General features: G+C 39.3%; 1 protein-coding gene across 6 annotated transcripts in view; it reads right to left on the minus strand.

The window, feature by feature from the left end:
* Nucleotides 1-15,784, minus strand: part of LOC111541925 (cyclic AMP-dependent transcription factor ATF-7) — a 134,580-nt gene that overhangs the window by 93,882 nt on the left and 24,914 nt on the right. For all 6 annotated transcript variants that reach the window (XR_002731401.2, XM_023210930.1, XM_031936310.1 and 3 more), the window contains one exon: nt 12,262-12,330. Coding sequence is in view for 4 of the 6 variants with exons in the window: in XM_023210930.1 (XP_023066698.1) it covers nt 12,262-12,309 (48 nt within the window). In the remaining 2 variants the exon portion in view is untranslated. The remainder of the gene's footprint in view (nt 1-12,261; nt 12,331-15,784) is intronic.

A 15,784-nucleotide genomic window follows, 5' to 3' on the forward strand; every position in this document is an offset into this window, starting at 1 on the left:
ACGCCATTCTCCTGCCTCAGCCTCCGGAGTAGCTGGGACTACAGGCGCCTGCCACCTCGCCCGGCTAGTTTTTGTATTTTTAGTAGAGACGGGGTTTCACCGTGTTAGCCAGGATGGTCTCGATCTCCTGACCTCGTGATCCGCCCGTCTGGGCCTCCCAAAGTGCTGGGATTACAGGCTTGAGCCACCGCGCCCGGCTATTTGGGCTATTCTTAACATTTACACTCCTCAAGTAGCTTCTTTTTTTATTTTTATTTTTATTTTTCGGTAGAGTCAGGGTCTTGCTTTGTTGCCCAAGCTGATCTCAAACCCCTGGCTTTAAGCAATCCTCCTGCCTTGGCCTCCCAAGGTGCTGGGATTACAGGTATGAGCTTCTAGTAAAAGAAGCTGAGATAGCCCAAAATAAAATGCAAAAGTAAATCTGCTTATCTTGCATATCCTCATAAACATCAATATCTCCTTTGCTCAGGGACCATTTTACCTAAGCCAGTCCACATCTGTGATCCCCTAACCCCAAATAAAAACATTCATTTCTTTATGTAGCCAACATCACAGTTGTCATTAAACCAATTCATACTAAAGTGTGAATGACAACCCCCATAGAGTTCTCCATAGTTTTGCAAGTACTTAGTAATTTACATGAATCTTTAATTAGTATAGAAGTACAAGAGTTTATTTCTGGATGAGGAATCTTTGCACTAATCTTCTTCAATCATATATAAGACTGCTCATGGGAAGAAGGAAGAGAATGAGACTTTATTGTCCTCAACCTATTCAACAGAAAAGAGATGAAATGTTCTACTTCCTTTTGCTTTTGCTCAACCCTAATACCTTGATTCCCCAGATACAGCCCATTCAGTGTTCATCTTGTCCTTAGTCCTAACACCTAGAACTAATAAAACTGTCACTAGGCAAGCTAATTCCTATAACATCAGAGAGACTCCCAGCAAAGAAGAAGAAAGGTTGGCCACCTAAATCTCCCTGGATAAATGCTTGGAGTTTTAGAGAGAACTTGGAGCTGTGGAGCCTCCCACGTCTTTCCCTCCCCCTTTTTTCCAACAATTTCCAATCACATGCTTATTCTACTCACAACTTTAAAAAATTAGAGGGCTATATGATTCCTACTACACAACATTCTAGAAAAAGTGAAACTACGAGACAGTAAAAAGATCAGTGGTTACCGGAGGTTCGGGAGGGTGGGATGAATAGGTGGAGCACGAGAGATTTTTATGGCAGTGAGACTATTCCATATGGTATTGTTATAGCAGACACATATTATTATACTTTTGTGAAACCCCACAGAATGTATAGGCAGTGAACACTAACGAAAACTATGGCCTTCAGTTAATAATAATGTATTAATGTTTGGTTCAACAATTCTAACAAATATAGCACACGCATGCAAGATGTTAACAACAAAGGAAATTGTGAGTAGGGGGTGGAGTAAGGAGGTATATGGGAACTCTCTGTACTATCCACTCAATTTTTCTATATGCTTACCACTGCTCTAAAAAATAAAATCTATTCATTTTTTTAAATAGAGGAAACACTGGTGAATAATCCCCACCAGGTACAAAGGCTAATAAGAGCCAAGATAAGCTGTATAAAAACGACATAAAAATGTAAAAAATTAGACTATAGGGCTTGATCTCAAACAGTAACTAAAGGACAGTAACTAAAGACGGGAAAGAAGCTTGAGGAAGTGAAGGAAAGAAAGATTACCTCATAGTGGCATTTTATAGTGACTGGTGTGCAAACAACTAAAAACAAATTTATTTCCCTCAGAGAAAGAGAACAGCGGCCAAGACACTTATAAGGGACACTGAGTTTCTCAGCAGAAAAATCACCACCATTAAGCCTCTGGCATACTTACGAGTATCACCCTGATGCCTCTCCCTGTGGCTAAGGAATCAGAGCTTGTCATTGTAACCAAGTCAGCAACCTGTGCTGGTGCCAATCTTTATAGTGGATTGAGCTATTTTTCAGGAAAAGCAAGGGATAATTGCCCAGTATCAAAAGAAGATCTGACCCTTGGGAGGAGAAAGGAGGTGTTCCTTTTGCCACAGGATGATTCTCTCTGGAATAACATAAATGGCTCTTTGAGAGACCATGTCTTTGATAAGCAGCGGTGCAACTCTGACAGCCAATCTGCTGAATGTCGAACAGAGCACTCAGCTTTCTACAATGACTCAAAGGATACGGCAAGGCTGCAGATTTATTCTGCTGACTTTCCCTGCACAGCCACTCAAGTTTTTCAAAGGCAAAAAGGAAGAACTCTTTCCTTTCAATCCAGGGAATTGCAAATTCCACTGGGATTTAAAGACAGAGCTATGTTTGCTCAAAATCTGACATCACAGATGTGAACAACAAGATTTAAAAGCTTGGAATGATGGCTGGCAATTTTAGTAGTTAGAGCAGAAGTTGATTCGGCACTTCAATCTGCCAGCAGAATCAGCAGTCACATAGGGCACATGGTGTGCCAGACTGGGAATGAGCTAATTTCACAAAATTCATTCTCATTCTCTTTGTACTTTCACATGACAATTGCAAACAGTCCACATTCTTACCAAAGCACAAATACAAAGGTAGCATATTTCACTGCACAAAGAAATTTTGAAGTAAAAACACAAAGGCACTGTTACAAAGAGATAAACCTCAAAGCTTCCATCTTTTCTCCATGATGCTTTCCTTCTTGAAATCCTATCCTTAACATGATAATTTTGTGACACAAAACTTTAAAAAGCAACATCTCCCCACAATAAACTATTAAAACTATTTCTTCTTCACAATTTATATGTCAATTCTGCGAGATGAGATTTTGAAACAGAAAACCATTCTACGCATTCTACCTCAAAAGTAACATCCATGTACTATGATTTAAAGGACAAGCTCTCTGTGGTTAAATAGATTCAACCCCCAACAGACAAAAGAAAACTAGGCTTGACAGTTAAGATACCCAATTTCTGTTTAAAATATGTGTTGTTATCTTATGATAAGCAAACAAAGAAAAAAACCCTCAAATTTAGGGGTGATGAGTTCTATTGTGATTTTAAAAAACATGTACTAGTGTACTAAGTACATTAGTACAATAGGTACTGAAGCAAAGGGATTAGTAACAGCAAAACAGCACAGAAAATTATAAGCGGAAAATCAGAATAACATTTTCCCCAAACAAAATACATAACCTTTTCACAAAAATTAATGGAAAGAGGACAAAAATAAAGATGTTTTGTTTTATAAATAATATTGGCAAACACTATATGTGTTTTTAGACATAACCAAAGGCCTGACATTTAACCAAATGTCAACTTGCACTGTAACTCTTTCAGAAAGGTTTATCATTTGGTTATAAAGACTCTATTAAGATCAAAATCTCAGTATGACTGAACTCCAGGGCATGGGGCTTTTCTTAAAACATTACAACGTCCACTTTAAAAGGGACTTTGTGCCAGGTGCGGTTGCTAATGACTGTAATCCCAAGCACTTGGGAGCCTCGGATGAGAGGACTGCTTTAGGCTGGGAGTTCGAGACCACCCTGGGCAGCACAGCAAGACACTGTCTCTAAAAATAAAAACATAAAATTAGCCAAGCATGGTGGTGTGCACCTGTAGTCCCAGCTACTCAGGAGGCTGAAGCAGGAGGACTGCCTGAGCCCAGGAGTTCGAGGCTTCAGTGAGTTATGATGGCACCACTGTATTCCAGCCTGGGTGACAGAACAAGACCCTATCTCTAAAAAAAAAAATAAAAGTGGCATTGTGTTTAAGTCACTGGCACATAGTTAAAAAGCTTAAGTTTGCCCAGTCACGACTCTGAGCAGAATGTTGAAATTCTTTTTCTCTTCTGAAAAAATCTTCCAGAGAGCATCTCTTGTACCTTGTTCATAATGTACAATTTATTGGCATTTCTTTTCCTTTCTAAATGGCCAGGAGGGAAGAAGAGCTCCACAGCCACTGTATGTGGTTAGTAATGGCGCTTTTACTTGTCATTGTACAAAGCCTGTTAAATATTTACAACACAGACAGCAATATCTAGTCCTAAACACCCAGTTGTGAGTTTGAATTTTTTTAAAAATAAATCTACGACAAGTTTTCCCCAGCAAAATGCCAGACGACTTTACTAACAGCTTCAAGAGACCCAGCGGGTCCAGAGGAGCAGTTATAGGCCATCTGGTGATTACTTATTATTATTTATACAGCACTGTAGATGTACACACAGATGTGTTATGAATCCACATACAGAGAGGCCCTAACAAGGGCTGCAGACAGAATGTGACTGCTGAGCAAGTCAATCTGCATTAAAGAAATAGGCTAACCAGAGAGAGGGAGTACGCCGGCTGCTTTTTAACCTGCTGCATTCGCTGGAAGACTATTTGATAAAAGAATGAAGAATTCTATATAATGACAGTATCTTGTAAGTCAACAACCTAGCTATATGCTATATGTAGTTTTGCCAGAGTGGCAAAAGAAGGATAAATGAAAGACGGACTTTAAGATTTAGAAGGCACTTCGTAAACTCAGCAGTTTGCAAAAGAAGGGAGTAGGAAAGAGGCCTTTTAACTTAGGAAGAGCTGAGATGCAAAGACAAGATTTTATTTTTTTTCTAACAGGAATGCTCTGAAAACAGTTTCTGGGTTCCCGTTTCAAATATTAAGTTATATCTAAGGAAAACAAGAGTGAATAACTGAAAAATGTCACCCTAATTTCCTGGATGTAGTACCAATTAGATTCATGCAGCCTTTTTTGGGAGAGGCAGATCAGAGCAAGGATGCTTTTAATCTACTGTGCTCTAGCAACATACATATATTTGGTTTTTTTTTTTTTTTTTTTTTTTTTTGAGACGGAGTCTCGCTCTGTCGCCCAGGCTGGAGTGCAGTGGCCGGATCTGGCTCACTGCAAGCTCCGCCTCCTGGGTTTACGCCATTCTCCTGCCTCAGCCTCCCGAGTGGCTGGGACTACAGGCGCCCGCCACCTTGCCCGGCTAGTTTTTTGTATTTTTTAGTAGAGACGGGGTTTCACCGTGTTAGCCAGGATGGTCTCGATCTGCTGACCTCGTGATCCACCCGTCTCGGCCTCCCAAAGTGCTGGGATTACAGGCTTGAGCCACCGCGCCCAGCCCTATATATTTGTTTAAATATAACATGAAAAACAAAAATAACCAACTACATGTTTCTAAGCGCAAGTATCAAGAGTATCAGATCCGACATTAAAAAACTTGAGTTTGGCCGGGCGCGGTGGCTCAAGCCTGTAATCCCAGCACTTTGGGAGGCCGAGACGGGCGGATCACGAGGTCAGGAGATCGAGACCATCCTGGCTAACACGGTGAAACCCCGTCTCTACTAAAAAATACAAAAAAAAACTAGCCGGGCGAGGTGGCGGGCGCCTGTAGTCCCAGCTACTCGGGAGGCTGAGGCAGGAGAATGGTGTAAACCCAGGAGGTGGAGCTCGCAGTGAGCTAAGATCTGGCCACTGCACCCCAGCCTGGGCAACAGAGCGAGACTCCATCTCAAAAAAACAACAACAACAACAACAACAACAAAAACCAAACAAAACTTGAGTTTAATTCCTGCTCTAAACATCTCTACATTTTAAAAATTCCAGTCCCAGGCCAAGTGCGGTGGCTCACGCCTGTAATCCCAGCACTTTGGGAGGCCGAGGCGGGCGGATCACCTGAGGTCAGGAGTTCGAGACTAGCCTGGTCAACATGACGACACCCCATTTCTACTAAAAAATACAAAAATTAGTCATGTATGGTGGTGGGCGCTTGTAGTCCCAGCCATACATGACTACAAGTCTGGGGAGACTGAGGCAGGCGCTTGTAGTCCCAGCTACTGGGGAGACTGAGGCAGGAGAATCACTTGAACCCGGGAGGCGGAGGCTGCAGTGAGCCAAGATCGCACCACTGCACTCCAGCTTGGATGACAGAATGAGACTCTGTCTCAAAAAAAAAAAAGAAAAAAAATCCCAGTCCCAATTTTGTCTATATGATACATAAGAGCGGCCTACTTCCACCACAGGTTAGTGCAGCATCCACAGAGTGAACTGAAAGTTATTGCAAAGTCAACATATTACAAAAAATAAGGTTAGCATTTGGCCTAATTTGTGTATAATGCCATGTATTTTCAGCTGCCTGACAGCATGCAGGCACTCTTACCAGATGGGAACTAGATGAATTATTGAATGAAATATGAATTATTAAATAAAAATTAGAATTTTCAAAAACTCTTGGCAGATGGTAGGGAAAAAAGGCTTATTTGTTTGCCTGAAATTGCCTTCACCTGTCGAAACATGTAAACATAGCATATACTACCACAAATGGCATTTACCTACCAGAGCCATTGCTTCCCCTTGTAATTCTCCAATTCAAGATGCTTCCCTAACATAAAGAATTAGTAATCACCACCAACTCATTCTTTCCTGCTTTTCTTTTGTGCTTATGCCAGATAATAGGGCAACTTGCCAAAGGGACAGAATTAAAGATCCAGAGTCCCACAGTACCAGTATGGCCCATTTAATGGGAGGGCTGGGATAACAGGAATAATCTCTATAGATTTGTGTTATATAGGCAATAAAACATATACCTTTGCGGCATGCCAGCATTTAACCAATCATAGGAGCTATTTGTTGCCTCATATATTACAGAGCAATAGAGATTTAAGGGATAATGTTCATGAAGGCAGAGGATACGAAGCAATAAACAGCTTTGGAGGTTGGTTAAATGCCAAGTGAAGCCAGGACTACAACACCATAAACATTATTTCTATTATATGACAAGATAAGGAGGTACAAGAAGCTGCCCTCAATCCCATCACAACTAGGGCTCCATCACTATTCTTGGCCTTAGAAAGGAAAAGCAGGCCCCAGAGGTCTATGAGTTAGTTATATGTTTTGTATCTCAGTCAGAAAGATATGAAGATAATTTCAACCTGTACCTAAATGTCCTCTGGGAGAAGAGAAGAAGATCTGATAGTAGATCTCTTCAGGCAAAAAAAAGCGTAATAGCCCCTCAGGGTCACACTGGACAGAGAAATAATCAAAGGATTTTTTTCCTTAAAAGGACAAAGGTGGGTCGGGTGTGGTGGCTCACGACTGAAATCCCAGCACTTTGGGAGACCAAGAGGGGTAGATCACCTCCGGTCAGGAGTTTGAGACCAGCCTGACCAACATGGCGAAACTCTGCCTCTACTAAAGATACAAAAAAATTAGCTGGGAGAGTTAGTGGGCACCTGTAATCCCAGCTACTTGGGAGGCTAAGGCAGGAGAATCACTTGAACCCAGGAGGTGGAGGTTGCAGTGAGCCAAGATCACACCACTGTACTCCAGCCTGGGCGATAAGAGCGAAACTTCGTCTCAGAAAAACAAAACAAAACAAAAAAAGGACAGAGGTGATACAGAATAGATATGACAGAAACCTTTCTCACTGGCTAAGAACAGGATGATACTAACTCTCCATGAGTAGTATCTTCTCAGAGGAAATGTGTTCCTGTTTTTAAGGAAATTGACATTCTAATAAGCTGATATGACCATCTTCTGTTCAAATACTTGATTATGGTAACCAGAAAGACTACTTAAATCTGCATAATTTATACTGCAAACCTGTGTCATATGCCTGGGAGGGAGGCATAGGAATATGGAATTAGTTGATCCCAGTAATAAAAAACTGGGCAAAAACATCCAAAAGGTAAGTTATCTAACTGCATACGCATGAAATAACATCTAAAATTCAAGATTACTGACAGAGACATGGTATTTATTCCTGCTTCCACATACAATGGAACAACTTTATAATCCATATTCCAGTAAAAGTGTCCTCCAAAAGTATTAAAAACTTATAAGACTTCCTATTAATAGATTCAGTACCAAACTATATTTCTATTATTTTAACAACACGAAGCTGTTTTACAGTCACAATGTCTTTAAATAGATGCTATCTTATAAACATTTCAAAAACCCACACAACTCAAATTCAACCAGTCCTCTGCCAAGAGGGTATCTGGGGCACTGTTGCCTTAACAACACTAACCCCATTCTCAGGAGGCAGCTCTATTAACTACTCCTGCTACCACATTCCACAGAGAGGCATTAGCAGGGATATTGCTTTCCCTGAGTTCCTCTTCATGAGGTTGATGAGGCCTCAAGAGAAACAAAAAAAATCTCAACAGGAGAATAGAAATAACAGGGCTAAAAAACCCTATCACCTGTCTTTTCTGATAAGAATGCAGACAGCACAATCTTCAGCAGCGTTTTTTTTTTTTAAGTACATGCAGCATATTTAGAACTCAGCTGTGTCACATCAGACTTACTGTTGGGAAGTGGATCATGAACAGAATCCAAAAATAACAGCCATTAAAGACCTAGCAACCAAAACATGTTTACGTATCCATTGAAAGCCTAGTGCCTTTGATTATATAGTGGAGAGCATAATCCACTAGTCTATTTTAGGTGAATTTTCCTTTCACCTTCCCTTAATATTAAGGCACAGGACAATTTCTGAGTTTAGGAATGCACCGGGTAAAGTCTGGTGAAGGAGCAGATATTGACATAATATAAGGTTCCTATAGTTTTGTTTGTTTTTTAAGAAATAGTGGCTGGGCGTGGTGGCTCACACCTGTAATCCTAGCACTTTGAGAGGCTCAGGTGGGCAGATCAGGAGGTCAAGAGACCGAGACCATCCTGGCTAACACGGTGGAACCCTGTCTCTACTAAAAATACAAAAAATTAGCTGAGCATGGTGGCGGGCGCCTGTAGTCCCAGCTACTCCGGAGGCTGACGCAGAAGAATGGCGTGAATCCAGGAGGCGGAGCTCCAGTCTGGGCGATAGAGCAAGGCTCTGTCTCAAAAATAAAAATAAAAATAAAAAATAGAAAAGAAGAAATAGTATCCTGAGTTATAACTGTTTTCATTCCTACTTCCTCTACCCGGTAGAAGCCACTGCTTTTTGAGACTTCTATGGTAGCAGGTTCTAAACCATGTCTTGCAAAAATTATCATGGTTCTTATTACCCATTCTGGGATTTACATAGCCTTTTTGTTATTATATCATTTCTGGAAGAAAGAACTTGAATCTATGACAAATGGATTATAAATAGCTTGAAAGGCTCAAGGTGGCTCCACAATGAAACCATTCTCAAGGGATATTAAGGAGGTGGATGACAGGCCAAGGGTAGTTCACTTTACCAAATTTATCTTGTCTGCCAGATTTTCACTATTTCATATAACATAAAGCAATCACAGTAAATCTTGTAGATTCCAATCTAGAGTTATTTATTACCAGATAGTCGGAGAAACTTGGAAGAGACTAAATATAACTGAAGAACTATAATCTCACCTGACCATAAAGTTTTGACATGCAAAGGAGGTAAAGGGATGAATCATGCTACCTTCAAAGCCTTAAGTCGTATCTTTTGTATCTTTTTTTGTATCTTTTTTCAATGAAATAAGTATCTTGAATACAAAAGAAAAAGGTAGCAATGTTCCACACTCACCTTCCTATTTAGAACCTAACCCAGAGGTTATAATGAATCCTAATCACCAAAATACCAACAAATAATTCAGAAACAGGAGAGAGAAGTAGGGGAAGGAAATGGCTTATGGTAAGTGGAACGCAACTTTACGAGAAGGAACCAAAGTCAAAAGTCCCTATATTTTCCTAACTCCAGTCCAAAACACAGCAAAACAAAAACAAATTTCACAAATCTGTGACATTTCACAAATTTCGGTGGATACTACTATTTTCTGATGAGACAGCCTGAAGAGGTGTTATTTATATCTTTCTTCCTCAGAGAGCTTAAGAGAAGCTTTTCTTGTATATTCCTTATTTTTATCATCTATTTTTACTTCTTTGTGAAGTCCTTGTCTGGGTGGTTTAAGCATATAACATATAAGAGGAGTTCAGGAGTAGCTTAAACAGTAAGTGAAGAAAAATAATGGTAAGTATTAGAAAAATAAATCTTTTCACCAAAAATGCCTATTTTTCAACTAAAAGCAAGAAGTAAAAAAGGGATGAGGGCCGGGCACGGTGGCCCACGCCCATAATCCCAGCACTTTGGGAGGCCGAGGCAGGTGGATCACGAGGTCAGGAGATCGAGACCATCCTGGCTAACATGGTGAAACCCCGTCTCTACTAAAAATGCAAAAAATTAGCTGGGCGTGGTGGCGGGCGCCTGTAGTCCCAGCTACTTAGGAGGCTGAGGCAGGAGAATGGTATGAACCCGGGAGGCGGAGCTTGCAGTAAGCCAAGATCACACCACTGTACTCCAGCCTGGGTGACAGAGCGAGACTCCGTCTCAAAAAAAAAAAAAAAAGGGATGAGGTATTGGTCATAAGCATCATAGTAAATAGTATTATCTAATTCACATGTAAAAGTTTGGAGAGATCATTTTTTAATTTATTTATTTTGAGACAGTGTCTTGCTCTGCTGCCCAGGCTGGAGTGCAGTGGCATGATCATGGCCCACTGTAGCCTCAAACACCTGGACTCAAGTGATCCTCCTGCATCAGCCTCCCAAGTAGTTGGGATTACAGGTGTGTGCCACCATGCTGGTTAATTTTTATTTTTATTTTTATTTGTAGAGACAGGGTCTCGCTATATTGTTCAGGCTGGTCTCAAACTCCTGAGCTGAAACGATCACCCTGCCTTGGACTCTGAAAGTGCTGGGATTACAGGAATGAGCCACACCAGCCTAGGAGAGATCATTTTTAGAAATGTATTTCAATAAAGCTGTCTGAAAAGTGAAACAAATGTATTCTATTTTCCCAACTGGCTTTTACTTCAAATATTTATATACATCCATATATAAATGGATATATATATTAAAGAAATCACATGGGGAAACATGTAGTAAATAATAAAGTTGAAAACTCTGACATGAAAGGAAATACACCCTAGGATGCCAAATACTGCAGAATACAATGCCTTTGTTGGTCTTTTTTGAAAATTTTAGCATTTACTGGAATTTGGAATCTTCCTTCTGTTCATTCCTTGTCACCACTCCCATTTTATCTACCTCTCAAATTCATAGGAATCTCTGAGGTTAAGCTCTTCTTTTTGTCCATATTTACAATGTTTAATATAATTACTCTGTAATCTCACATACCACCAGTAAGTGTCAGTGGACAGTCACATGACATATTCCTAAGTGAACAGAAACTCAACCCTTTGAGTCCTATAAAGCAAATTAATGAAGGCAAATAAAACTTCCTTTGTATTCCTTTCTTCATACTTTGTGGAACATGGCAATAGGGGAAGGTCTAGGAAGAAGAGTTAAGAAGATGCAAAATGAAAAAAAAAGCAATTTCAACAAAAGTACTTTATTAAAAAAGCATATGATGAAAAATAACATACAATATACACATATGAATATAATTACGTGAGAGCTGACATACAGAACAATGCATTTATGGCATTAGACAGAGAAAATGTTTATATAATGCTGTGAGATCTCAAGTTCTATATTGGATTTGTCTTTTCTAGATAGATATCTGCTGTAGCTGCTAACAATGATTTTCTGGATCAACAGTCAAAAGAAACATTTTTTTTTCCTTATTTAAAAAAATCCAAATAGATTCTGGCAAATTGGGGTTCACAATGAGTGGGTACATTATCAGCTGCCTCTCCAAATATGTTAAGCAGACTTTTATATACATGTAGGTTGAAGAGAAAACCTTTTTCTTTCTTTTTTTTTTTTTTGAGTTTCACTCTTGTCACCCAGGCTGGAGTGCAGTGGCACAATTTCGGCTCACCAGAACCTCCGCCTCTCGGGCTCAAGCCATTCTCCTGCCTCAGCCTCCTGAGTGGCTGGGATTACAGGTATGCACCATCACACCCAGCTAATTTTTTATTTTTAGTAGAGATGGGGTTGGTCTCAAACTCCTGACCTCAGGTGATCTGCCCATCTCGGCCTCCCAAAGTGCTGGGATTACAGGCGTGAGCCACCGCGCCTGGCATGAAGAGAAAACATTTCTAAACCTGCTTTGTATTTAGATGGACAGCTTTAGAAAAGAGGAGAGAGCAACATGTATTCTTCCACACTGTGTGGTGGGAAACAAACACCAGTAGAATAACAATATGGGAGGGAGCAAGGCAGATTTCATTACGGGAGAGTGCCTACACTTCCTCATAACTTGGATTTACACACTGCAAATCCTCTGATCTGATTACCTCCAGTGATCACGTAAAATACCGGCTTTAAACTCTTTGCCTTAGTGATAAAACAGCCACTTTGATTCACAACGAGACATTCACAATAAAGTATATTGTAAACGTACCTGTCCACAGCCCGGGGCATTGCACACAAACGGTCTGTCGTCTCCCATATTTCATATAGCAAAGCGGAGCTGAGGAGGGGGAAGTGGGGGAAAAAGTTATGTTAAATATGCTGGAGCAAAAAAAAAAAGTGCTTCAAAAATATCAACCCCAGAAACAGGTGTTCCACAAATGCATCTATCAAAGTTGTAAACACAGGCTACTTTGGGGAGACCCATTAGACAGGTGGCACATGATCTACTGTGTCTCAATTGAAACTTTTAATTAGAAAGATTGAGATCTAAATAGTCAAGGAGTTTCAAACCTTTGCTAGATTTTCCCTCTTTCTACTACAGTATATAACACACTCCTCCAACCTGCTGAATTACAACTAGTGCAGTTCCTTATGTCAATAAATTCACTGAACGCTCGATGCGGAAGCCATATTTCTGAAATAGAGAAGACCAAAATTTGTCATTTAATTAATTAAGGGATTATAGGAGGGGTGCTCCATTTTACAGGGCCATAATCTGACTCCCTGGTGTATAAACTATGAGACTGTTGGCAAGGGCTGTTTATCCCATATTATTGCCAAAGAAAACAAAGCACCCATCCTATTGGGATACATGGGAAATGGTTTTCATTAATAAAAAAATAAAAATAAAAACCAGGAGCCTCCTCCTCCCCCCACCAATCGTCTGTGGCAAATGGAGAAATATCGATGCCCTTCCCCCCTCTGATTCTATTTACGGCTAGGTTTTTAAAAGCAGCAATAAAACAAATGTCGACTCTTTGGGGGTTTACTGGGAGAATATGTTCCGGCTGTTTGTGCTGCTCTCGACCAGTGTTCTTGGGCTGCTCTGTTGCAGCCAACAGATGTGTGCTGCTGCAGGGGATAAAAGAAATGGCACTAAAAGGCATCACCATCTATCCCTTCTATTCCTCTGAAGACTTTAACAGGGTTTATACTGGTTTTTAAATTATTGAAGCTAAACTCTCAAAGTGTTTATTGAAATTCTTTGTTGAAGAACAGTAATTCCAATCTGAATGTGTGGGAGAAATTTCTCATATTCCAACTAGGAATAAAAATAGAAGTGGAGATGGATAAAGATTAGAAATGCAAATCATAGTAAAAACAATTCCTAAAAGATAAACAGTATTTTGGAAGGTGGAAGAGAAAAATGAAGTGGGGGGTAAAAGTAGTCTTATAAACTCCTAAAGGATATTTTCAAACATCCTTCCATAAAAGAGAAAGGTATACAAAAGAATATGAACAAGGGAAGATGAGAGAGGAACTACAATTTGAATATGCCTGCAAATGACTTCAGAACTGTAACCAAATTTCAAATTTTTATCTTGGAAATAAACTGAAATGTTAGGACAATCTGTCAGGCTCGCATTGAAATAAAATGTTAATGTGCTAGACTGAATCTGGTAATCAGAAAACCATGCTTAAAACGCAGAGGGTAGCTAGGTAACATCTCTCCTACTCTCTTAGGACTCACTCTGGGGTTAGAAACCAGTATTTCTAGTATCCAATCAGTAATTCCACAACTAATCAGTGTTTAAAATTGTAGGGTGCCCCATAAAATAGAAGGGGTTTCTTGGTCATCTTTCAGTGTGATAGAAACACGCTAACTAGGAAGGAAACTGATGCTACAACACTGCTGTAATGGAACAGAGCCTGTACATACATACATGTACACAGATTTATATCACATTTAGCCAGGATAAATTGCTTCAATAAATTCTGTTCCTAGGAGAGGCCAGCTCAAGCTGATGATTGGGTACTGGGAAATGAGAGCTTCATTCTTCTTCACACAGCCCCAGGATGAGGGGGGTTTTCTGGTTGGTTGGTTTGTTTTAAATACATGATGATTTTTTAGCACTTTCGGGAACTACAACATGATACAAAATACGAGTAAACAAAAGTAAATAAATGCAATGACCAGGGCCATTAAGGCTGAAAACTCAGAGCACGTCTAGAAAGCAATTTATTTCCGGAAAAATTCGTAACTCCTGTGCTAGAGATAATTTCACTGAATGTCCCAGAATCTGCTTCCCTAATATAATCACAAAATGAGAATTTTATTTCAACAAGGTCCTCTAATATATTTTCAACCAGGAAGTAAACTACAAGGGCTAGAGCAGACATAACACAAGGATCAGGCAGGATTCCTTACTTTTATCTTGGTTCTGTTATTTGATGCTAAATTTTCTCATTTTTCTACCTATTTAGAGGAGGGAAAGAGTTCTGGCTGAGAAGTGGGACAGTATTGGCATAGGAAGTGGTGAAATAAATTCTGGAATGGCTTCCCTCAAACCACAAAATTCAAAATGTAACTTCGCTTTGCACAATCACATCACAATATATGGCTTCCCAATTTTATTTAGTGGTACACTTACTAGAAAAGAGAGATGAAAAATCATTACTTTTTGAAAGAAAAAAAGCAAAAACAAAAATAATTGGGGGGAAAAAGCATTAAAATCTAACAGAAGTATTTTCATTGTTCTTAAATATTCAATTGACAGCCACTAACTAGGATTTCCTGCTTCCTTCTAAATTTGCTGGCCTTTGTTTTACCATTTTTACCAAAGGAAGATCACAATGAGAGGAAGAAGCCTCTCTTCTTAAACACCCACAATTATTCTTAAATCATTCCCTCAATCTCTTGCCTCTTGTTGTTTCCATTATTCTTGTTTAAAAATTTTTTCACTGTACAGTGATTTTAAAAATTTAAGTATTTAACAAAAATAAGAATGATCTGTCTCCCCATTAAAAAAAAAAAATCCAGCTAACATCTTTTTTTAAAAAAATTTCTCCTTCACTCCTAGTCTGCTGCATCAATTGCTACATATAAAGAATGTCATTTTGCTGATTTCAATCTAACACTTAAAACAAATCTTTAATTATCAGTGAGGTCTCACTGATGCCATCTCAAAAACAAAAAGCAACACATTTCTGTAGTGTAAGCAGACTGAGACATAAAGTGAAATCTTGAAAAATAATACTGCCACTCACTAGAATTTAACTCACAGCTCATTTATAACTATTCTGCTTGACAAACAGATCATGTGTCTGGGCATGGCACTCACAGTGTGTCATCTCCTTCCCAATCTATTCTTCAGGATGAAACATAAGCATTTTATAGGACTAAACAATAAATGACAGAAGAGGGATACACACATTAAGAAGCACTGACAAGGGGAAGTGCTTTCAGCAAAGATCTTAGAACAGGGAAGACAAAAAAGCATAAAAAAACTGTCCTAGAGGCCAACATCTGCAGAAAAGGCTCAGGTACTCAGTCACCAGAATTTTTTAAATGATTAAAAAAATTAATATTTACTCAAAAGAGAAAGTTATGTAAATGCTGGGAGAGAACTGAAGAAAACCCAAGGTTTAGAGAATGATTTTTAATAACTGAGATAATTTCATAAAACCTATGTTAGTTTTGTTAGAGACACAGGTAGTTCCTAAAATGGTCATTGTGCAAGAAAACAGATTTATGTATATCTAGATATATGTCTATATATATTTTAATCTAC

Source organism: Piliocolobus tephrosceles, chromosome 10, assembly GCF_002776525.5.
Source record: "Piliocolobus tephrosceles isolate RC106 chromosome 10, ASM277652v3, whole genome shotgun sequence".
Classification (NCBI taxonomy): Eukaryota; Metazoa; Chordata; class Mammalia; order Primates; family Cercopithecidae; genus Piliocolobus; species Piliocolobus tephrosceles.